At 42.2% G+C, this 25,354-nt stretch overlaps 1 protein-coding gene across 2 annotated transcripts in view; it reads right to left on the bottom strand.

Annotated features, from left to right (window-relative positions):
* The window catches only part of AGXT2 (alanine--glyoxylate aminotransferase 2), a 399,697-nt gene that overhangs the window by 147,579 nt on the left and 226,764 nt on the right, over positions 1-25,354 (bottom strand). The window contains exons 5-7 of one of the 2 annotated variants that reach the window (XM_085630974.1): positions 19,652-19,746; positions 3,149-3,242; positions 1,823-1,916 (exon numbers count right to left, since the gene is read on the bottom strand). In XM_085630974.1, the coding sequence (XP_085487100.1) occupies positions 1,823-1,916; positions 3,149-3,242; positions 19,652-19,746 (283 nt within the window). Of the gene's footprint in view, positions 1-1,818; positions 1,917-3,148; positions 3,243-19,651; positions 19,747-25,354 lie in introns of both variants that reach the window. The other variant, XM_085630979.1, reaches the window with a different exon arrangement.

A 25,354-nucleotide genomic window follows, 5' to 3' on the forward strand; every position in this document is an offset into this window, starting at 1 on the left:
ACAACATCGGACACCAATACCTCAATGAAAGAATCTCCTTCTATGCACCAAAGAGAAGCCTCCGATCTGCCGATCTGGCTCTGGCCGAAATCCCTCGCATCTGGAGAGCCAGAGCGGGTAGATGATCCTTCTCCTACACCGCAGCCAAAACCTGTAACAAACTCCAACTCAGCATCAGACGATCCCCCACACTGCAAGCTTTCAGGAAGAGACTCAAGACTTGGCTCGTTGGATGAGACGTAGCTGCGCCAAACTCCCCTCCCCAGCGCCTTGAGACCCTCACTGGTGAGTAGCACACTTCACAAATCCCTGATGAATTGATTGTAACACGCTCTATCTGGACATGAATAACAGCACCCTGGCAAAATTGCACGTAGCACAGAATGCTATCCTTGACATCCCCAAACATCAGTTGGTCTCTATGGGGCTACGCGTGCTACACTGACGTCTTATTTAAAAACGCATCACATTTAAGGCTCTCTGTATGGTACACAAGCCCAGTTGGGATCAGGAAGATGTTCCATCTGTACATTCTAGGCAGAAATCTTCGCTCAGCTCATCTTTAATTTGGTAATTTTGCCCAGATTATGAAAGAAGCGATGGGGTGGAAGAGCTTTCTCAGTCGCGGTAGCCAGACTGTGGAACTCACGTCGCCATTCTCTGACCTCGATCAAAGTGCATTTGCCTTTTAGAAAGGCCCTATACACCTGGGTGTTTACTTTAAAGGGAGTCCTCTTAGCATTCTTGTACTGTGTCTAAGCCGCTTCTGGGCTGAATCTGACCTCTGTGACCATGACGTCTTTGGGCATTTGTCACACTCTATCAATCTAAGTCAAATCAAATCAGATGGAAGCTATGCCAATAAGAATATTTATGCATTTGAAGAACAGGTTTAAAATGGATGACCGCTGCTGTACATTACAACACCTTCTGAGAATAAGATTCAATTGACCCATCATAGATCAATGGCAGAAGACATTAACCTGAAACACTCCCGAGTTTTAAACAATACTATGCTATAGAAAACATACCACGTTCTTTGTCACGTACATATTAGCACAGAAGCCTTGATTAATTTTGCACAACAATGACACCCTTTCTTCCTCCATCCCAATGTATGCAGATAATGGAGCACAATCTTAGAGGTTGTCTAGTGCTGTGGTGCCAACTTTTAGAAATACAATTTTCTTTGAGGTATTTTGAAACTATTCAAGTTTATATGCATTGCGTTTGACCAATGTACTTTAGAAGATTTCTTTGGATAAACTAGCATTATACATTATTTATATCCCTTATAAAATACATTATTATGTGAGGGTCTCAGCAATCTGAAGCTGCTTTTGCATAAATAACACATATAGATAAACCAATTTCAACACTGGCCTTGAATATTTGCTTAAGGTTGGCTGCACCTTAATATCCCTCCACTCTTTATCCACATTCATATTACAGATCTGCAGAACGAAGGTTTCAGAGGGATTGTGAGATGTCCATTTTAAGCAATAAAGTACCTAATGTCATAACCCAAAAGGATATTACGAGTAAGGTTGGAGTTCAATTATTGGGTAAAGGTCTGATTTCTCAATATAGTAAAAGAACCTGTCAGTAACGTGTTCTAGCTTTTTCTTGTAAGGTAGACCTTACTTTATTTGAAACATAATTGACACATGGTAATATGTTCCTAAATAAAGTGCCTAAATGAGAATGATCCTAAATACAGTGGCATAGGCTTTGGAAAGGCTAGGTTTGTTCGAATCAGTCTTGGTTAAGGTGATCTTAGCTACATTTAATATGTAAGAAGAGAATTTTGCACATCACCAACCTGGAGAACAGCTGCATTGCCTGGTCGTCTGCACTGGAGAATCTCTGCAGTGATTTCCTCCCCATGGACCACGAAAAACATCTGGACACATGGTCTATGATGAACGAAGTAAGATGTGATTACCAAAACAACTAATATATTGGATTGTTATTTCTAAAAGAGGCCAGGTCTACCAGGCCTCAAACCTCTTCATCATGGTCCTGATCAAGTTAAAAAGAAGGAAATCTGTAACAAACCTTAGGGAAAGGAACAACGGCAGGTACTTTCCACACTAGGATTGATATTTAAAGTCATTCTTCTCTGATTTCTAATTCAATTGGAAGCAATGCCATGAAAACTATACATTTTGAGCACCATTTGAAAACAATTGTGAAGATGTGCAAAATTCCTCCTATGGTTGCATATATTTCCACTTGGCAATGAATTCACAAAAATTCCCATCAAAACCCATGAAAATTGATGCAAACCATAGATTTACATGCATCACTTCTGCTCATCCATCTATTTTCATTTCTGTACAACAAGGTATATACTTGTATGTATTGGAAAATTTATGTATTGGCATATCTTTTATGTTTTTCGTCAATACTTTTCCAGCTGAAGACAAAATAACCCAGAAAATGTAGGGGTGTTCCTTCCTCTTTTCTATCTTAGAAATAGACTTAATTCTTTTTTCATGAGTAGTTTCTGTTTCAATAAATGACCCGCAATGCGGTTATCAATACCCACTAATAGATTTGTGGAAGCTACATTTACTTTGGATAGCCATCTGTATTGTAACATCTTTACCGCCCTTCACCCTAAAGGTAGTTCATTGGACCTTCCATAGCACTAGTTTTGGGCATAGATATCCATAGATATGTGATTTCTGTAAATCAGGATGTCGGAATTGGTACTGGCTAATGCTTTTTTGCATCTAAGATGCGGCCAGGTGAGCAAAAACCTCTATCAGGGACCTAGCTAATTGTAGTGAGCGAGGCCATGCCCGGGACTGGCAGGCAACAAATTCTAATCAATTTCAACTCATCCTTTCAACATTCAGCGGCTGATAAAACAAGAACATTTTAGATGTTAGATTATTAATAGAAATTATAATAATTATCTATTCATGTAGTACTTACTAATTGTGGTTTCAGTTGGATGAAAGCTAGACAGATCTAAAATTGCTTTTCAAACCATTCTCAACCAGAAACATAAAACAAATGCCTTCAATGATACAATCAATAAGATTAAAATAGGAAGGTGTGACAGTATAAAGCATTTACTTTAAATTCCTATAGGGACAGTTGAAATATCACTGTTTTGACAAATTATGCAAAAACCTACTGTATGGCAGCCAAAGCCACTGGCAACACCCTGCTTGAAGAATCCAACAGCTGTTAAACCCAATGTATAAGGGCTGGCACCATGGTACCCTCCTCTGCATGAAAAGGGGAAATGGTTCTACATTAAAATGTAGAGATAAAACATAACACCATAAAGAAATTCAGCACATTCAAATAAAACCAGGTCAAAATAAACTCTTGATTTTTGTAGGTCTTTGTGTATATTTTTTATTTTATTTCAGGAGAGTCATCTCCAACCCACATGCAGAGGTTTGTGTGAGATGGCACTCTGTTTTGTTTTGTTTTCTAATAGAGCACTTACCTTTCCTATACTCTAAACAGTAGAGCATATTGAACGCATGCTTTAACCTTGCAAAAAGTAGAATATAAAAATCAGATGTCTTAGGTGGCCTGATTATGATGGCGGGCGGACCGCCTTCGTTAACCGTTGTGGCGGTGTGCCCTGGGTCAGACCACTGGATACAATACCGGCAGTTGGATCCACAGCATTCAGAGGGAAACCCGCTGCCTCCGCCAGGATCAGTAATCCTGAAGGGGTGGAGATCAGATATGTAGTCCTGAATGGTGGCAGTGCCGAGGCAGGCACCGCCGTCGGGATTACGATATCCCTTTCCGACAGCCTTTTCATGGCGGGAAGACTGTCATGAAAAGGTTGTTGAAAACCGAATTTGTAGGCCCCAAACAAGGCCCCCATCCATCGTGGGCCACTCTAAAGTGGCCTTGGGGCCACATATAGTGCCCCCATGTACCTTCGTGTCCGAGTGCCATCCACCACATCGTGCATGGCCGTGTAGGAAGTGCTCATTTTCATGGCGGCTTGTGCTGCAGCCCTTTTCCTTGGCCAAAGCACAAGCACCATGAAAAGGAGCACTTTGCGTCTGGTAATGCGGATGTCGGACCGCTGCCTGCCACCATAACCAGGCCCTTTGCTTTCATGTGTTAATTTTTGCTCTTAACATTCGCAGCATACAAAAATAAGTACATATATCTGAAAGTTGTTTCATTTTTTTGTGCAGAGCCATACAAATCTGCCTTTATTGTGCATTTTGCCATGCCCATGTTCACTCTTATGTACCGGCATTGCTGGTGTTTACGACCTCTGGAACAGTGTAAGCCTGATAAACAATCCCCTTAACTGCATATGTCTGTCCTGTGTAAGTCAGCCATTCTTGCGAGACTGCATAAAAGTGAAATAGCTCACGTGGGCTGCAACAATTCTTTTAGCACCCACATGTGAAACCTAAAACTACAGGACATGTGCTGAAAAGCAGCAATTTCACACTAGCAGATCTCCAGGGGATAAATGTAATATTAAGTAGTTTTTAGCAGCTAAATGAGAAATCTGAAATTAGGTAAGAGAATTGTAATTGTGCCTTGTAGCAGCAAGGGCTACCTGTCTAATTTCCAAGGATAAAGCAAATAAAAAGTGCCCATTTGCATGTATAAAAGGAAAACATGAATTGGAAGTGTCAGGTTTTCAGTGAAACTGCAGCAGTAGCTAACGTGTAAGTCTGCACAGTTTCAAAATCCTACTTTTTTACACATTTGGTTTGGAGGCAACTAGAAATGCCATTCTTGCCACTTTTTACTAAAGAATGAAAACTATTTTTTTTATTATAAAATTCACAAAAATGACTTGTCAGGCTGCAAACCTTGAAGTACCACTTACCATCATGTTCCCGAGGGCCTTAAAGCAAAGAAGCGGTTTGTGTTAGTATAGAGTGTGGGGTCTGACTGGATTCAAGCTGAGCCTGTGGAGGGAATGCACCACGTGGTAGAGCTTCAGCAGTCAACTACATTTCCCAGTGGGCTCATGTAGAGAGATGGCAGCTATCTTGGATCTTCGAGTATAACTTCTATTTTGGTGCTTGGCATTCGTGCTAGACAAATGTGCTACAATGTTGCTGAAGATGGACCTCGCTAAACAGATGTTGGTTTTCAAGGATCATGGCCTCTAGTTGTCTAAGGATTAGATTATAGACATTGTGGCTCTCAGATAATTAGAGGAAAGGGTTGGATACTAAAGGGGTGGCATTTACTATTCCCCCTCAAATCTATACCAATTTGAAGGTAATATCTGGACACTAAAGGGATGACATTTACTATCTCCAGTCCAATCTATACTGATTCGGGGGAGGTCTGGGACACTAAGAGAGTGACATTTAATATTCCCATTCCAATCCAAGCAAATTAGGGGAACGTGTTGGACACTAAAGGGGTGCAATTTACTATTTCCACTAGAATTTAAAACTTTTTGTGCATGATGCTGCAAACTAAACATTTTATAAATGCAATCATTACTCCATACTCACACAAAATTTAGGATATAGAAAATGAACTACATTTTACTTTAAGAAACACACTAACCAAAACTACAAACCTATTGTATGTCGATTATAGTTTTAACTAGAATGTATTAATTAATATCATTGAAGTAATTCTTAGCATTTTATTAATTGCGTTTTTAAAGAAGCCCCTGTTAATTTTCACTCTGCACTTTTTGGCACAATTTACAAAAAATGTAAATAGGAAATTAAGGCTCAGTGACAAGATGAATTGAAGATCCTAATTTATGTAATTATTGTGTACCCTCATAAAATGAGGATAGTGCTAAAATATAAATAATAAGGGATAATGTATGGTATGTGTCTTAGAAATGTTTTATAATATTTAAATAATGCTTTGATGATTCTATGAATCGAATAAAGATTTTTTGGACTGAATTGACAAACCTATATATCCATATTTAAACATTGAAATATAAAAGATGTTTAAATTAACAACCATTCCTAAACTTGTAACCATAAACAAAACAATAAAATCATTATGATTTTCAACATAAAAAAATATTTTAACTATAGTAAAAAAGAAATGTAAACATTTACAACAATAATTTAAATGTTATATAACTTTTTTAATGTAATTTAATTATTTATTTTATTATTTACAATAAAATACATATTTTAAATATATTATAATTAAGATATATATTAATTAATAAAAAGTATTTATACAAATTAATATTGTACCAACATAAATGCATAGGTTTCACAACATTGATTTGCATATCATTAACATAATTAACATTCAATTTCATTTTAAAATATCCTCTTTTTCCCCCACCCATTCCCCCTAAATCCCAATATTCTACTGCTAAATAAAATAATTTTTATAGATTAATAAAACAAAAAACGCAATTTTGAATAATTTCAGTATTAACAAATCATCTGACACAAATAAAAAAAAAATACACCAATAGAATATAACAAACTACAATACATTCCATACAAAATGACACTTACAAACAATATTACATACAATATTTTTAATTCGATATTTTTAGAACACTTAAAACCATATTTTTACCTTCAATATTCCTATTGATGATATTTTTCACATACCATATATGCCTCACACAATATTTTTATGTCACAATATTTTTTCCAATACTTTGTCCAAATACCTGAGAAGTACATCATCTGCTGTCTTCTTTATTAAGTACTGCTTCTATTCTTCAGAAAAGGTATGCAGTGTTGATCATTTATGAAACTTGGCTAGGCCCATTTTTATGCTGAAATAAGCTTAATTATCCAAGGAAATTATTGGGATTATCAATGTGGAGAAACCCTAAAATCGCATCATAATGCTACAATATTTTCTGTTGTTCTGCCTAAGACAAATATGATTATCTTGTTAATTTTCAGTATAACTAATATTCATATTGTGCAGTAGGATTGGATTTTTATAAATGTTGAAAATATATTCCTAGTGTTCTTGAGTGTGTCTATACACAATGAAAGAGAGTTAGGATTCCGCTGACTATTCACGTGAGTCTCACAGGACTGATTAACACCTAAATCTCATGCTACTCAAATAATGTTCAGTGTGTTGTAAAATGTTGCTGACTACTGAGTTCTTTGTCTTACCTCCCGCCTTCTTTAACCTCATAAATGACCCTTTTTTTCATTTATCCTATCTCCATTTTCCCACTTTTACCATATGTTCTCATATTCTTTATTTATAGCCACTGGTGGGAATGTGAGAGATGGAAAAGAAAATTGCTTCTGCTGGATCTTGTGCACAAGATTAGTTCAAAAACTTACACAACTTTTCCAAGCTTTGCTAACTTACTGTTTCTCAGAAACCTGTTGGTAGCTATTATTTTTCTCACATCACAACTTCTCTCAGCTAGAAAAGTTGAAAATGGTCTGAAGATCTGAAGCCTCTACCAGAACCCCTTCCTGGAATCCATTCCCCCCTCTTATGTGACAGCTAGCAGCTAAGATAGAAGGATGATGCTGAACAGAAAGGGCACACAAAACAGCCGCTGCTTTGAAAAAATCTGATCGAGGAATAGGGTACATATCAAGAAGTATCCCATAGAAAGAGGAATCCTTCATTTTCTCTTGCCACTTACATGTCATGGGGACAGCAGATCAGTTGGTCCTCTTGAAGTTATGGGCTCACCTATACAGTCAGATCCTCACTCAGTGGAAGGGGTAGCACAGGGGAAGGGCTGGAAAGTGGTGATTTTACTTTGATCATAACATGCTGGACAGCAGAGATGGACCTAGGTGTGCAATTAGGAAGCCAAGAGAGAGAATGACAGCCAAGAGTCGTAAGCACCATTTTGAGAAACTGGGAAATGTGGCATTGTGAGAACTTCTTTTGGCTTAAAGGTAATGTTGAAAAGGAATTTTGGACTTTATCTGGGATTTCCACAAATCAATGCAGGGTTATATAAAATATAAATACTGCTTAGAACTCAGGACTGCTCCTTTTTTGTCTTGAATGTCTGACTAAATGCTGCTTTGGGGACAAAGAAAGCTGATCTCTTGTTGAGCTCACATAGGGAAAGGGTCTTCAAGACTTGTTCCGGAGTGGACTCATTTTTCCCAATCCTGAGAAGAGGAGAGGGTCAAGGAACAGAGTTGCTAAACTGTCTGGGATTAAACTAGCAAGACCAGTTCCAACTTAACTTTTGGATGTGGCCCTGAAGGAAGAGGGAGAAAAGCCTCTTTTTAAAATAAAATTCAATACTACTACAAAAAAGGTGGCATCTGATCTTAAGAAACCCTGTTAGGCTTTAGGTTGCAACCTGGGCTCGCTGAACCATTTTAAACTCAAAAAACGTTTCTAAGTGAGAGGTTTTAACTGTTGATTGGGATGACTTTACCCAACCTTCTCTCCATAGACAGCTGAGCTGTATAGGATATCTTATTATGAGACTCCCATAAAACTGACCGGAGTAAATAAGCAGTCTTTACCTAATTTTTCTCCCCCACCAGTCAGCTCTGAAAGGTGCTTAGGACCTGGTTTACATTCCGCTAACAATGGATTTTTCTCATTATGGGTACCTATGGAACGTTTACCTTCCAAGCACCTTAAATAATATTTCTGACCAGGTGCATTTTTAATCATTAAATTTTAACTAAAATGGTTTGGGAATAATCTTAGTTTATTTCTGAACAATAATGTTGCTTTGGGGACTTTTGCACACAAAACCTTTTTCCATCCATAGCTATAAACTCAACTGTATATATCCAGCTCCCCTCCTTCCAGTGTGCAGACACTCACCACACATTAAATATACTATATAGGTCCTTCAGTGCTGCAGTGATATCCTACCTCCAGGCCACAACTACAGTATAGTTTGAATCCTGCATAATGGCAGAGAGGAGAACAATAAACAAAGAAGAGCTTTTCATACCTCACTCTTCAACATCTAGGAGACAGCAAAGGACGCAGAGTAAGACCCTCTCATGACCCTGACTTAGGCAAAAGTGAGAGAATGTTAGTATACTCCATCAACACTCTTCTCACTGACCTCCACCAGAGAACAAGTAGCATCAAAACTGTAAAGAAGGTGATCAAGGAAAACATGGAGGCCATGGCTAGAAAGAGCAGTGGGAGCAATCAGGAACTGGGAACATCTGCTGTTAGTATACTACGTTTAGCGGTCCATGACAGAAATAGCGGTGGTGCTGAAGGTCCTTCACTCACGGTGCGGTAGAGAGCATCTTGAAGCTTGACTCGAGACTAGAACTACTAGACAACCTGAGAAAGGGTGCCAATCGTAGGATCTGGGACGCGCACAGAGTAAGAAGCCTAAACTCTCCATTAAAATTGTTTAACGTGTTCACGAATTTTAATTGTGACTCTGTATTTTTAAAAATTTGAACTTGTCACAACTTTTGCTGCTTTCCACCTGCATTGCTAACATTGTACTTGATATCTCTGAGTTTTAACTTCGCCGCACTTGCAGTTTTATTTTTTCTAACCTCGCCACACTTGCACTTTGAGGATACCTGTAGCTGGGAGTGAAGGACCTTCAACACCACCGCTATTTCTGTCATGGACCACTAAACGTAGTATACTAACAGCAGATGTTCCCAGTTCCTGATTGCTCCTGTAGCTGGGGATCCTGCTCACGCCACTTCGCTCTTTCTCCCCACTCCGGATAGGCAGGCACTTTCCGCCCCGCTCCCCGTCCCACCGCGGGTTTTCCCGATTGAGTGGAGGGAACTGGTGGCATTCAGGGCTGCTGATTTCCAGTTCTAAGGCGGGGGTGCGGAGCTCTTTCGGTCAGCAGTCTAGCTGCTGTACCTACTTAACTCCATGCCATTCACGACGCACAACGGACGAGCACAGTGGGCGCGCCAAAGGCAAGCCAGTCTGCGCCCGTCCGCGCCCAACTGGGGCCAGGGGCCACAACCCCTGCTCCGACTGTGAGGGTTATTACTAGCTACTCTGGAAAACAGTTGTTGGATCTCAGTATGAGGCCGTACCCGGATTGTAATGTATTTAACTTGGAAAATATTGGCTCTACCTGTCTCAGCTGCGGTTTTGCTTTGGATACAAGGTCTGGCAAAAAACATAGCACAATTATTACTGTTCCTATCAATAATGATACACACAAAAAATCCCCTGCTAAAAGTAGGGCTCCACCTCTTAAGGAATTTATCTTTTTGAACATTAATTGCCGATCACTTCCCAAGCATAAGGTTGACATCTTTGACCTCCTGATGAATGAGCAGCCCGATGCTATTTTCCTCACTGAAACGTGGTTACACGGGAGCTCTGGCCCCGATGTAGCGCCTGCTTTGCCCCCCAATTATACGATAATTAGGAAGGATCAGGGAGTTAAAACGGGAGGTGGCATTGGGATTATTTATAACAGCTTGTACACGTACAAATTGGAAGACATACCCTTTAAGGGATGCGAGGGCAGCCTATTTCAACTTGCCTTGATCCCCCAGTTCACACTCTCAGGGATCTTGCTTTACCGCCCACCTGTGCCCGCTGGGCCATGGGCTGCGTTCTTTTCTGACCTCATTGCTCCCCATCTCTTGGACGCTGCTAACTTTGCCATTTTGGGCGACCTGAATATTCATTTCGATGACCCAACATGTCCGACAAGCACTTCACTGATTTCTGACTTGGCAGCAATGAATATTCTACTTTGCAATTCAGGTTCCACCCATGTGGCTGGCCACTTACTGGACCCTATTTTTTCAAATGTATCTAATATTCTTTGCCATGCAGCTCTTCCAGTACTTAGGTCAGATCATTTTTTGGTCGGCTTCAGGGTCAGGAAGGAACTGCAGAATGCACCCACGCCTACTCTGGGTACCCAGACGAAATCTAGAGACTAGAGGAAATTAGATATAGAAGTCTTTCTAAAAATATCCCTGCCATTACTTCAGTTGGTCTGTCAGATCTGGACACCATCCATACTTGGATTTTAAAATCCATTGAAGCGTGCCTCCCATCTTCTATTAAAAAGGTGAACAATCATCGGCCTCCTGCCCCTTGGTTCTCTGAAAAGTTAAAAATAGAGAAAAGTAAATGTAAAGCGTTAGAAAGACGCTGGAGGAAGGACTATGCACCCGAATCCAAACTCACATATAAATTGGCAAAAAGGGACTACCATTCTCTTTGTAATATTGCCCGAGCCGAATATGTGAGTACTACCATCACAACGGCACAGAATAGCTCCAAAACCTTGTTTAAATTGGTTAAAGCCCGGAGGCGCGAGCGGGAGGAGGTGACCCGGGTGGAGGCTGAAATAGCTGAGTTGGAGGGTAATCTAGAAGATGGGGTGACGGATGCTGCACTACATGTCCTCCAGCTCAAGCAGGCGGCTTATAGGGCCCTCGTTACGGAGGCGGCCAGGGGCCTTAGTAGAGAGCAACAGGGGCGACTGTATGATGTGGGTGATAAGGCTGGTAAACTGATAGCGTGGTTGGATTAAAAGGAGAGAGCGGATTCCCGTGCCCTGCTCAGGGATATCGCGCTGCCTTCCCTTTCCGGGGAGGACAGGGTGTCGCTGGACGCCGCTCCCACCTCCGACGAAATCGCCCTCGCCATACGCTCGGTCGCTTCTGGCAAGGCCATGGGCCAGAATGGTATCCCTATCGAGTTGTATAAGCTGCGACCGGATACATTGGCGCCTCACCTCCGCGCAATGTTCCTGGCGGCCCACTCGCTGGGCTCCCTCCCGCTTGACCAGCGTCTGGCTACAATCGTGGTGATCCACAAGGAAGGGAGACCTCGGGACCGGGTTACTTCTTATCGGCCCATATCTCTACTGAATGCGGAGCCCAAAATTCTCGCCAAGGTACTGGTCAATCGGCTGGTCGGTGTGGTGGGAGATCTGGTTCATCAGGACCAGTCTGGCTTTATTCCCCATCGCAACACAGCCCTTAACCTGCGGCGTTTGCATGGGGTGCTCGCGCGCGTCCCATTTATACGGGAACCGGCCATTTTGGCGTCCTTGGACGCCACCATGGCGTTTGACACGCTTGAGTGGCCATACATCTGGGCGATGCTTGCGAAGTTCGGATTTGGCCCAGGATTCATCAGTTGGGTCAAATTGTTGTATTCGGGCCCATTGGCGCAGGTGGTCGTGAACGGAAGAGTATCGGCCCCGTTTGAGCTGGGCCGGGGCACGCGACAGGGCTGTCCCTTGTCGCCGCTTCTTTTTGCGCTTGCCTTGGAGCCCCTGGCGGAGTGGCTGCGGTGGGAGCCTTCCATCCGTGGTCTCCGTTGGACCCCCGAGTATGAGGACCGCGTATCCCTATACGCTGATGACATCCTTCTGTACCTAGCCTCCCCACGTAAATCACTTATAGTGCTGGTTGATGTTTTACACTCGTTTGGTCGTAACTCCGGTCTCGTCATCAACTGGGCTAAATCGTGCGTGTATGTTCTCTCTGGGGAGGCTCCTATTCTCCCGCGGGGCTGTCCGATCCAGATCGCCCCGCAGGGATTTCGGTACCTGGGTGTCTTCATTACTCTGGACCCGGAGGCCCGGTATGAACAGAACCTGCTTGCCCCCCTCCAGCGCCTGCGGGTAGATGTCGCACGCTGGCGGCGCCTGCCGCTTTCGCCGCTCGGCCGGGCGGCATTGTTCAAGATGATGTCTCTGCCGCGTTTCCTGTACGCTTTGCAGAACACTATGGACTTAGTCCCGGCGCGCTACTTCCGTGAGGTGGAGAGTCTGCAACGCCGCCTGTTCTGGGACGGGAGGCCGCGTATTGCCCTGGCGAAGCTGACGCTCCCATGGTATGACGGGGGGATTGCCCTCCCGGATATTAAACGGTACTATTGGGCCTCCCAGCTCGCTGCAATTAACCATGGCCTATACGGGCCCGCCTTAAACCCGGCATTCGAAATGGACAAGATGCTCCTCCCAGGTGGCGACTACAATCGAGCGCTCTATTCTAGCGCGCCCGACGCTCGTCTGACGGGCCCCACGCGTGTCATGGTGCAAGTCTGGCACGCGGCCAATGCAGCTATGGGGTGGAAGGACCGTTTGACCCGGGCGTCACCACTATACGCGTCTGAGCGGTTAGGTTCCCTGTGGACCTCTAAGGGCTTTGAGAAGTGGGACATAATAGGTATCAGTAAAGTGGGGGATCTCTGGACGAGGGGAGGATTTAAAACGTTCGATATGCTGCAGACGGAATTTCAGTTGCAGGGCAGTGAATACTTTCGGTATTTGCAGGTCCGTCATGCGCTGGGCTCCGTCTTCTCGGACGTTGCCTCCATCCCGGAATATTCCCCCCTGGAGGATAGAATGCTGGATGGGCATGTCCCGGACAGCACAATCTCACTTATATACAAAAAGCTGATAAATGACCGCTCGGGCCTGTTGACTGCCCTTCGTGCGGCTTGGGTTGCCGACGGGCTGGAGTTGGACGACGAGGACTGGACCTCCGCGGTGGCCTCCCCGAAGGAGGTGGCCATACCGGCTCGCCTTCGCTTCGTCCAGCTCAAGATACTCCACCGGGTCTACATGACGGGGCCAAAGCTTCTGCGTATGGGCTATGCTGTAGATGGGTTGTGTAAGCGTGGGTGTGGTGCTTTGGGGACCTTTCTGCATGTTTTATGGGAGTGCCCGGAGGTGGAAGGGTTCTGGCGTGGTGTACATGAGGTGCTGCGACTGGTTACGCATGTGGCGTTGTTGCCTGAAGCGAGGAGATGCCTGTTGAATGTGTGGGAACCGACTGATTACTCGGCGCCGCAGACGTGGTGGGTGACTCTGGGATATATGATAGCCAAGCGTGATATTGCTCAACTGTGGGGATCCCAGAGGCCCCCGACGGTCTCGGCCTGGAAAGAACACATGGACTGGTGCATGTTTCGAGAAAAGGTGGTGTATGTGGCGAGGGGTAAGCCTGGGACATGGGTGAAAGTATGGGGCCCCTGGAACGCCTACCGCGGGGGTATCTGTGCACCACCGTTGCTGCCTGATACCTCGCCAGCCCCATCCCCTTAGCCGACTCCTTCCCCCGCTGCCGGGCATTGGGTTCCCCCAGTCCTCGCTCTGTTCTCTTCCCCCTCTTTAGACTTCTGTGTATAGTTGGGATCCCCCCTCTAGGGGAGCACGTGCTGCTATTTTCGATTGTGGGTTGCCTTGTGGGTGTGGTTTTCTTGTTGTTCTTAATTTAAAATGAAACCGCATAATGGGGTCTGGATGATGTGGCTTTTGACGTTGTTACCATTCTGAGAAATGCTCCTCCGTAACACCACGTGTTCCATAAATGTATGTCGTATGTTCCTATCATTGCTAGCGGCCGGCCGGGAGGTTGTAGGCCCATACTTGTATACTTTTAAGATTTGTAATAAACGGTTTCAAAAAAAAAAAAAAAAAAAAATTGGTTAAAGAACTAGCAGGTGCGGTTTGCCAACCTTCCCCCCCAGTGCTCACCGAATCCCAATGTGATGATCTAGCCAAGTTTTTGCTCTGTAAATTGGAGAAAATATACTCTGCATTGAATGACGAGACAGCCAACATGGTACAGCAAACTAAGGACTCCCCTCTAACATCGGGAAGTCCTGCTTTGCTGGATTGTCAGAGTGTCATACCTTCCAATACACTAGAAAATTGGTCGCCTCGTGACATAACCTGTTTTACACAGCTTTAAATCCAGCTCTCCTAGAGATCCCCTCCCCATCGCCGCATTACAGAAGCTGGAGCTGTCGTCCATAAAGCTTACAAGAAGCAATTGTTCCATCTGAATGGAAGCACGCCATGGTCCTCACACTTTTGAAAAAAGCCAATGGTGACCCGGCGGAACCATCTAATTTTCGTCCGATCGCTTTACTCCCGGCTTTTTCTAAAATATTAGAAAAACACATTAACCTGCAACTGACGCATTTTGTTGATTCCCAAAAATGTCAGCATTCCTCACAGTCCGGTTTTAGAGCTGGTTTCTCTACAGAAACTACTCTCCTCGGAGTCACAGAAACATTGCGTCACCATCAAGATACTGGTGAAACTGTGGCACTCATATTGCTTGATTTGAGTGCTGCTTTTGACACGGTATCGCATACCGTGTTATTGAAAGCTTTTCCATCACTGGGCGTTTTCGGTGTGGCACTCAATTGGCTGACTGATTTTTTGGCAGATCGTACATTCCAGGTCTTCTCTCTGTCAGCCAGTTCGAAGAACCATGCTTCTCCTCACGGAGTACCGCAGGGCTCCATTCTAAGCCCACTATTGTTTAATGTTTACGTTAGGCCTCTGGCGACGATCGCCGAAGATGCTGGGTTGTCTATTTTTTCCTACGTCGATGACACCCAGTTAATCTTCTCCCTCTCCACTAAAAGGGCATCTAAGCCATCATCTCTCCAGTCGGGGCTGCAGAATATTGCAGGTTGGATGCAAGCTAACTTAATTTTGGGGAAGAACAAAGATCTCTGGGGTCCCCAGCACTGGCCTCATGAAATGGGTGCACTTCCTCAATCTGCGCACCAGGTCCGCAATCTAGGTGTTATCATCGATGACCAGCTTTCAATGAAGCAACAAGTGGTCAAGGTCACCTCAACCTGCTTCACCATCCTAAAGTGGCTCAAAAAAATTCTTTGGATGCTGCCTGGTCCCACTCAAAGAACTGTGGTCCATGCTCTTATTACTTCTAGGCTGGACTATGGCAACGTCCTGTATCTAGGAGCCAATAAGGAGGTGACACGTAAACTTCAGGTGGTACAGAACTCAGCTGCCAGGTTGCTCTGCCAGGTTCCTAAAATGGATTCCATCTCAGGCTCGCTCCGTGACCTTCACTGGCTCAGGGTGGAGAACCGCATTAAATTCAAAGCCCTGAGTTATATGTACAAAATCAAATCTGGCACGGCACCTCAGTACCTAAATGCCTCAGTCCACCCTTAACATCCATCGTGCCTTCATCGATCTTCCACTCAGGCAAAATTTTCAGTTCCCAGGACCAGACTGTCGCGAATGGGTGGTCGGTCTTTTTCTTGTCTGGGCCCCTCTTTGTGGAATTCTCTCCCCTTGTCACTTCGTGCCGAAAACATCTATGCTAATTTCCGAAAATGTTTAAAAACTTTGTTATTCAATCAATAGTTCCATTTCTACTTTATTCGTGTCAGGCGGCGCCGGGAAACCTCTGGGTAGCTGTGTGCCTTATAAAATTAAATAAAAAAAAAATGTAGGGCAATCCTCCTGCAATCTTAGTGAACTTGCTTACTCTTAAAACGGAAGGCATACTGAAAGACTTGTTGGACTTACAGTCAATGGCAGAGGTACAGCTGGTGCAAACGTCCTACAGAGTATCTTCATAGAATCTTTCAAGTGGTGCCTCTACAAGTGGCACAGTGATTGTAGTGCTGACATATTCTGACATCTGGGAGAACCTTCTGCAGGCAGCGATACATGGAAACTTAGTGATGACGGGAGATAGGCATTTCATCTTCTTCCCAGACTTACATCTCGAAACTCTTGCAAACAAAAAGGCTCTACTAAATATGAAGATTGAATTTTAGAGTTACGTTGAGGTCGATTGGATTCCTGGTGAATCTGAAAGTAGAATATAGAGGATGCAAGTGTGTGTTCACACAAGCTGAAGTGGCAAATCTTAAAATGGTTAGGGCACAAAGGAGGAGTGAAGTTTTTGATTGATGACATTTTCCCCTGAGTGCTGTGTTGTGACTTCTCGATGGACAGGGAGGAGAGTAGTGACCTGGGCTAGTCGAGTCAGAACATCCTCCTCCATGGAACGGGGTACAGAGAGAACAGAACCATGGTCAAAATGCCTGTTCAATAATCCTCTCACATGCTTGTCTGATTTTTGCTTTTCTGGTTAGCCAGCCTGTTTCATCTCAAAGCTTGCTTGGAGCCATTGACTTACTACCTTGCCTGTGAGGATGAACTGTGACTTTATATACTAGAGGTTTTCACAGAGGGGTATCTATGGGGAAAAGTGAAAGCAAAGAATATGTTCTTTTTCTACTGAATTTTGTTTTTGCAATATGCGTATTGTTCAATAAACAGATGAGAAAAAACAGTTTCATTTTTTATCCAGATTTTTACAAATAATGTGAGCACCTTGCTTCAAATATAATTGAGATTAAGAAATAGCTAATACTGACTTCAAATATCAAGATTTTATTTAAGACAATGAAGCTTATATTATCCCTTCTTATTCTATTTGTTTTTTCAGATAAAAGATGTTACAACTTTGCAAAGGGAGCATATTTAATTAAATATTTGTATTTGCCTTTACACAATTTAACAATGTACATGGCATATTCATTATTGTTATACTTAGAAATTATGGAGCTGAAATTTTACAAAACGTACAAATTGTCTTAACTGCTATTTTCATCTTCACAGTATTATTTAGGTCAGGATTAGATTTAGGAAGAAAATCTGCCTAATATCCTGATACTGTTTGCATGAATCTACATGATGAAAAAGAGAGGTTCTAGAGATTCACTATAATGTTGTCTGACATTTGTAAACTTTAATGACAAAGAAAAATACTTTTATATCAGATTTCTATAATGTTCTTTTTCTGAAAGATAGGTCTATTTAAGGCTTTATATTTTCCTGGAACAATTTTGTTTGAATTATATATTAAGTAACGCATTTATTTTCACAGCCACATAAAAGATTTTGGTTTCCGCTTGTTAAGAGGTTTTCTCCTTGAAGTATTTCTAACTTCTAATTTCTTTTGAGTTTGTATTGATGGTGAAAGAGTGAATTTTAAAGGGAAAGGCACAAAACAGGGTACTCCTTGTCTTTAATAAAATATGATTTTCTCATCAGTATTAGGTAAGAAAATAAATATTTTTCACACTACTGGTTTGCAGCACCGGCAGAAGTCATCCGTGACTTCAAGTGTTACTGAGTTTCTCAGTTTGTTGGCTTGTGAAATAGAGGAATTGCCCCAAGAATGCTGTGTAGGCAAAATGGAGGAAAATTGCTTTCATCTGTTCTGGTCCTCTCCAGCATCAACTTTTGATGATTCCTGCTTGGTGGTAATTAAAATTGCCTCCATCCTTCATCCTTTACTTTTCTGTGTTCATCATTGGTGAATGTCAGAAGTGAACCGTAAGATCTCTCATGAGCTTGGCTGTTGTGCGGCTTGATTTCTGTCGAAAAAGGTGTTGCTTGAATATCGATTAAAAACTGCCCTTTTCATCCCTACTGTATTCCAGTCTTCATGAAATAACATATGGCGCATGGATAATAGGATTAAAGGATGAAATGTTGAGTCAGGTTTTGAATATGATGTTTTTCAATCTGGTTTAACAATCTAGACTAGATCTATGGCCATGTTCTTCATAAAGTTGTACCTTAAAAGTTCATGTAATCTACATGAACATTTATACTTTTGGATTTTTTTTTAAAATTCTTGGCCAGTAGAATGAAAACACTGTTTCACCCTCTCACACCCTCTTGTCCGCCAAAAGGTAAGGGGGGGCAATGACCACTGCTCACGAAGTAAACATGTGAATCTTTTAAAAAGAATCTATGGAAATTCAACAAAGAAGAATGCACACGATGTTGATCTTCTTGCTAAAGCCAGGGAAAGCAGAACATATAAACCATAGTGAACTCATGCAAGTGTATGTTTTCTCCCAGTACATACTCGATTTTTGATACCTTCGCGGTTATTCCAGTTACAACCAAAAACCATAGTGAACTCATGCATCCCTACTGTATTCCAGTCTTCATGAAATAACTTATGGCGCACTGATAATAGGATTAAAGAATGAAATGTTGAGTCAGGTTTTAAATATGATGTTTTTCAAGCTGGCTTAACAATCTAGACTAGATCTATGAGCATGTTCTTCATAAAGTTGTACCTTAAAAGTTCATGTAATCTACATGAACATTTATACTTTGGGATTTTTTTTATTTAATTCTTGGCCACTAGAATGAAAACACTGTTTCACCCTCTCACACCCTCTTGTCCGCCAAAAGGTAAAGGGGGGGGGGCAATGACCACTGCTCACGAAGTAAACATGTGAAACTTTTAAAATGAATCTATGGAAATTCAACAAAGAAGAATGCACACGATGTTCATCTTCTTGCTAAAGCCAGGGAAAGCAGAACATATAAACCATAGTGAACTCATGCAAGTGTATGTTTTCTCCCAGTACACACTCGATTTTTGATACCTTCGCGGTTATTCCAGTTACAACCAAAAACCTAAGAAAGAACCCAGTGGTGTAACGAAACTTGTGGGGGCACCCCTGCAAAGTACATGGAGAGCCCCCGTCTCCCGGACCCAGTCAGGAGCTTCCAGGGCAGGGGCCTGCCTCCCGTGCACAGTGCCGGAGGGGGTCTCCTGGAGCCCCCCGTGGGGGCTACAGGGCTAATGCAATGCCACAAACGAACACGGTGATGTACAAATCAAACAAAACCTGCTTTCCAAGTGATCACAGTCAGCATATCAACATGCTTCCAATGTTTTCACACAGTACCCCATTGTCTGTCTAATGTTTTGAAATTTTCTCCTGCACCAAGAGTGGTTAAGTCTATTAGAACATTCCTTATATGCTTGCTCTTTTCCTACAATCCAGACTTATCACAGCAGCGTTTTGAACAAACTAAGCAAGACCACAACATCAGAATTACACCTCTCTCTTTCTTCTGCCCTGGGAAGCAACGATGTTCTTGTATAGTAAAACAGGATAAGTGCATCAAGGCAACCACAGTCAAGATTACCGTAAGTTAATCATATCAAAGTTCTTGGTGTGAAGTCTTGCCATCAGCATTGCAAGGTCATTTGCTTCAGAGCCGCTATTGGTCAGATAAACGACCTAGGAATGAGAAAGGAAAATGATTTTTTTTTTTTTTATAAATATTTTTATTTTATTTTTGAAAAATAAAACAAACTTCAAAGCATGAGTACATGATGCACCATTGATGACAAATCACAGTGACTAAAATGGCAGTTGTAAAAACAAAATATCTGTCTCAGTGGAATCCACGGAGGGGTCTGTGCCACCCAGGAAAATGAAATATTATTAGCATCTTTTTTCAAAATACTGCTTAACCTATCCACTGGCAGTCTTCAGCATAAACTGTTTTAGAGGCTGTCACTTTTGGATTAAAGGAATGCTGCTTGAATCTTAAATCTAATAAGAGTGAAACAGAAAACAAATTAGACTCATGTAATGCCTTACAACCAGGGGCTGAGGCACTGGTTATCGGAAAAAAGCATATGTTTATATCATTCCTTATGAGTTGCCGCCATTTCATTTGCCTTGTAGAACCTTAAAAAATTACTGTCTTTAGGAATTAAATTAAAATAATTATATTCAAAACATTTGAGCCAAGAAGCAACAGCCACATTATGAAATTAATGGCATACGAAAGTCAAAAAGTGAGTGACAGATTTAAAACATCCAAATGCAGACTAGATGCTTCATGGTCTAATTGTGGACAGGGCTTTTGGGGTTAACGGCAAGCCTTCTAGAGAGCAAAAGGGATCCTATCAGATTTTGGGAAGTGGGGCAACTGAGAAGTACTCCATGGGGGAAGGCACAACAAAGTGCGCTTAGCCAAGCAAAAACATATATGTCCAGCTCATTAACACCTCTAGATCATGGATGAACCCTTGAATCAACTACTTCAATGATTTCCAATCATTAGTGTGTCTAAGGCTGCTGAAGCATAGATGAGAAAATTTACTAAATGTGACCATTTTATATTATTGTCTAAGAAATGTCCTTGAATGCCAATAAAGCAAGAAGTAGAAAATGAGAAATGAATGCCTCCCTTTTAGGCTACCTTTACAAGTTGCTTGGAGCTGTATCCTTAGAAGGTATGTCTCTCTGCCAAAGTCTGAGTGCTTTAATGTTTCTAGACCTGAAATTTCTGGGTCCGGGAACACCAGTCCTGGTTTTACCATCCTGGAACCTGCCTTCCCTCTCCTGCACTATGGGGGGAGTAGACAGTGCTCCTCCTAGAGAGGGCACAGCCTCCTCTGCACCCATATGCTGCAGTACCCCTACCTCCACTGGTGCACCCTCAGATATTTACCATCTGTTCAGAGCGGCTGATAAACATCTGCATTGACTCCCTATAATAGGGGATAACCTGCATAAATGAACCTGTTCATTCTGGGTCCAGTAAATTATTACACATTCCAGGGACCTTCCCTCTTTATTTCCATTAACTCCAAGGAAATTACTGGGAATCGTTAATTCGGTCCTAGTATCTTCTCACTAAATGAACAGGAACTCATGAGAGGGGACCTTAGTGATGAGTCATTTCCTGATTCAAACAATGTAAGGAGGAACCTGAATATCTGTAGCAAAACCTGGAAGCAATCTAAAGAAAATCTTGGAAATCTTATAGTTCTGAAAAAAATATCTTCTAGTCTCACAATATCAACAACAGAGTTTTCAACCAAATGGTAATTTATTTGTAACATTCAGAAAAGTTTTTTTTTTTAAACTGCAGTGGGTGTAGATGATAAACATGCTTGGTGCTCTCGTATGTGTGATATACCCGTGTGACAAATAGTGATGACAAGTTTGTATCTTAAAAAAAAGAACAGGACGGGCCGTTCATAAACAGTCTAATTAGGGTCTGCGATCACAGTCCCTTACAAGAATAGCAGGATCATGATCAGACTCTAAGCATAACTGAACAGACTAAAAATAGTGTTTTATCCAAAAAGGGGGGACTATGGGCTTTTTTCAAGGCCCAGCATACATGCCCAGACAATAGCAGTATCAAGAAGGGTATGCAGTTCCTCAGCGGGTCAATGTGAAAAGGGGAAGGAGAGTGTAACCCCAGGAGTAATAGGCAGACTAAAAAAAGGACATCAAACTAGTCAGTAAGGAGACATAGTATCCAGATAGTGTAAGGTACAGACAGTGCATGAAGGGTCACTCACAGGAGGAAGAATGGCCTTACAAAACTGCAGGACAGTGTGTAATTCAGAAATTCAGGGTTGTAACTCCTATGGAATATACATGAGAACCCTGATAAGCCGAAACAAAAATAAATAAAGCAGGTGGTATGCTAGAATGATCTATAGCTCAGAGTGTATAGTCACGTGGGATGGGTATGCGGTGTAAAATTACTTGAATTATTCGCATTATAGCAAAATGGAAGAATCCTTTAGGTGAGCGAATGAGCATGTCTGATAGTGGCTTTGAAGTGAGCGTGCTCTAAAAATCCAACACTTACATTGCCGCAGTGGGAATGAAGCTTGAAAGAAGATACCCTGGCTTTTAAGAAAATGTTTTCCGAATGGTACAAATAAATAACTATTTGGTTTAGAGACTTTTGATATTATAGGTCTAGGAGCCGCTGTGTTCAAAGACAAAATCCTTGTGAAAGGGCAGCATGAGGTAATTCATAGTAAAGTCATCCAATGACGGAGGTGGGCTGAAGCATTGCCCTTTGATGCATGCTAGAGTGAGTGGAAGAAAAATGTGAATGAAACAACCACAGACTAATGGACAAAGTCTGGCTGAAAACCTCAATAAGTAACATAATTTTAGTAAAATAAAAAGGCCTCAGATAGCAAACCTAAAAAGGCTCATTGGTATGGCATTGGCTGCCTGGCTCTTGCCTTTGGGAAAGAAAGAAGGAAAGAAAGAAAGAAAGAAAGAAAGAAAGAAAGAAAGAAAGAAAGAAAGAAAGAAAGAAAGAAAGAAAGAAAGAAAGAAAGAAACAAACAAACAAACAAAGAAACAAAGAAAGAAACAAAGAAAGAAACAACGAGAGAAAGACACAATGAATGAAAGAAAGAAAGAAAGAAAGAAAGAAAGAAAGAAAGAAAGAAAGAAAGAAAGAAAGAAAGAGGTTGCAAAGATAGAGCACACTCATGAGCTCACTTAGATTTTGTGTGAGTAGCAGTTTCTATTACTGTTGTCTCTCAAAAGACTATTCTCCATGGCTTGTTCAGACTAGCGAAATAGCAGCATATGACGGCCACTCGAATGGACTTTACTACAGCACTGGCAGCAGCCAGGAACTGATAAAGCTGGGATGTGCGCTGTGTTCACATCAAAGGCATCCTGCTATCACATTAGGCTCTAAACACAAAGGCATCACTAAAGTAATTATACCGTAAAAACAAAAACACTGGCCCTGAAGGGAACTACCTTGGGTGCAGATGTGCTCATTGTGAGAGAACAAATTGCAGTCACTCAAAGAGGCACTAGGTGGGGGAGCGGAGAGCTTTTTATTTGTGAATTCTGCTTTTATGCCAAACATGAATTTTACTTGTAGTTGAATTGTACCTGAATTTGGGTGTTGTCCTAAGAGTAAACCGCACATACTCTCTCTCTGGAGGAGGAGGGAACAGCTAAAATTGATTTTTGGACATAGCCTTGCATTTTGGCCATTTTTCCCTGATTGGGACAGCTAGAACCACCATTCTTGGTGAGAGCGCACGCAAGCGCCCCGTGGGCCATATGCACTTAAGGCAGGACGCAACGCGCACATGACTGCACTAGGTGGGGAGCGGAGGGCTTTTTAATTTGAATTCTGCTTTTACTTGTTCTGCTTTTATGCCAATTATGAATTTTACTTGAATTTGAATTGTTCATGAATTTGAGTGTTATCCTTAGAGTAAACCGCACATACTTTCTCTCGGGAGGAGGGAGCATTAAAATTGCTTTTTGCACATAGCCTTGACTTTCAGCCGTTTTTTCCTGATTGGGACAGCCAGAGCTGCCACTTTTGGTGAATAGGCGCTCTAGCATCCCGTGGCCCATATGTACTTAAGGCAGAACTCGGTTCGGATGCTCAGCGGACGCACCCAGAGGGCACGCCAAAGGCTAGCCTGTTTGCACCCTTCAGGGTTCCAAATGCATCCAGCACCAGTCACTATGTCCGTGTTGGCCCAGAATGTACATTGAGGTACACTTATAGCCCATTAAATATGCATAGGCTAGCCCCGGCGCGGACTTGTATGCCTTTAGCTTTAGACTCTTCAGTGTCTAACAATGTTAGGTGTGCACAATGTAGTTTACACACAAACTCGATGGACCTCTGCAAAAACATCACTCTGTCACCTCGACTTATGAGCAGTAGGACCCCAGGCTTTTCAGCAACTTTAATTAATTCACGCTCACCACCTTGCCATTCAGATAACATCTGTGAATTACTATGTGAGGAGGTTCCAGATGTATTATTTGTTACAGAAACTTGGTTGACCAAATCCTCTGGTCCTGACATCTGCTCAGCAATTCATAATGGTTATAAAATATGTAGAGAGGACCGCTTGAGCGGTAGGGGAGAGGGTGTAGCTTTGATCTATAGGGAGCTTTTGTTACGTACTTTAATACCTTTAGTAGGCTTGGCAGGAGCGGAGGCTATGGGATTTTGCCTCACCCTTTCTCCCAATCAATCAGTAGTGGAAGCTTTAGTCTACAGACCTCTGGGTCCCGCAGGCTGTTTCCTAGCTCTCTGTGTAATGCTCTTTCACCCCTGGCATTGAGATACTACAATTTCATTCTCCTATGTGATTTTAATCTTCACATGGAGATGATTGAGGAGAAGGAGATAATATCCTTAAGGGATAGTACCTCTTCATTGGCCATGATGCAGATGGCATTAATGCCCACAAATCAAGCTGACCATATTCTGGATCAGACATTACCCCCCATTAGTCTCGTCGGATCACTATATGATTAAGTGTCAGTGGACCAGCATAGGGAGGATTCTACCTCATCTCGAGTCCATATCTCGAGGGTCTACATACTTTCATAAAATACAGTCTGAGGCCTTTTGTAGGGCACTAGAGGAGAAAAGGCCTTCTCTCCCAGGTAATCTGGACACCGGTGTTGACCGCCTGGACAACTGGATTGGTTCCATTAATCATGTGTTAGCTCCTGAGATGCCACGGCAGTCTCGCCAAAGTAAGTCTTCCAGTCCATGGTACACAGACTCCCTTAAAGAGGTAAAAACTGAGTGCAAGCACCTAAAAGGAGAATGGAGGGTGTCCTATAGCCCAACCAACAAAACCAGGTACAGAGTGGCTTGAAAAAAGTGTCAGAAAGAGATTAAAATAGCAATGAAAAAATCCTACTTCGAGGACAGAATTTTAAAGGCTGGTAACAAATTGAGAGAAGTCTTTAAAATAGTGGAGTCTTTTACATCTCCAGTGGCCTGCACAGTAAGTAAGTACGTTTATTATTCAAGATTAATTAAAATCGTTGCATACGTATGATAAAAAAAAATCCACAAAAGTAATTCAATGGATAAAAACAGTGCTAAAAAGACATCAAAGTGTGTTGTGTTAAAATTCACATTTAGGCATTGCGCTCTTCAACAATTCTAAAGTGCATTATGCATTGAGGAGAGCTAGGCTGACAGACACTGTACCGAGTTAAGCAGCCATCATTATAATTCTATTACAAATTACATTTTGCGTTCACAATCTTCATCAAATCTGTTATG

This window comes from Triturus cristatus, chromosome 2_1, assembly GCF_964204655.1.
Source record: "Triturus cristatus chromosome 2_1, aTriCri1.1, whole genome shotgun sequence".
In the NCBI taxonomy this organism is placed as follows: domain Eukaryota; kingdom Metazoa; phylum Chordata; class Amphibia; order Caudata; family Salamandridae; genus Triturus; species Triturus cristatus.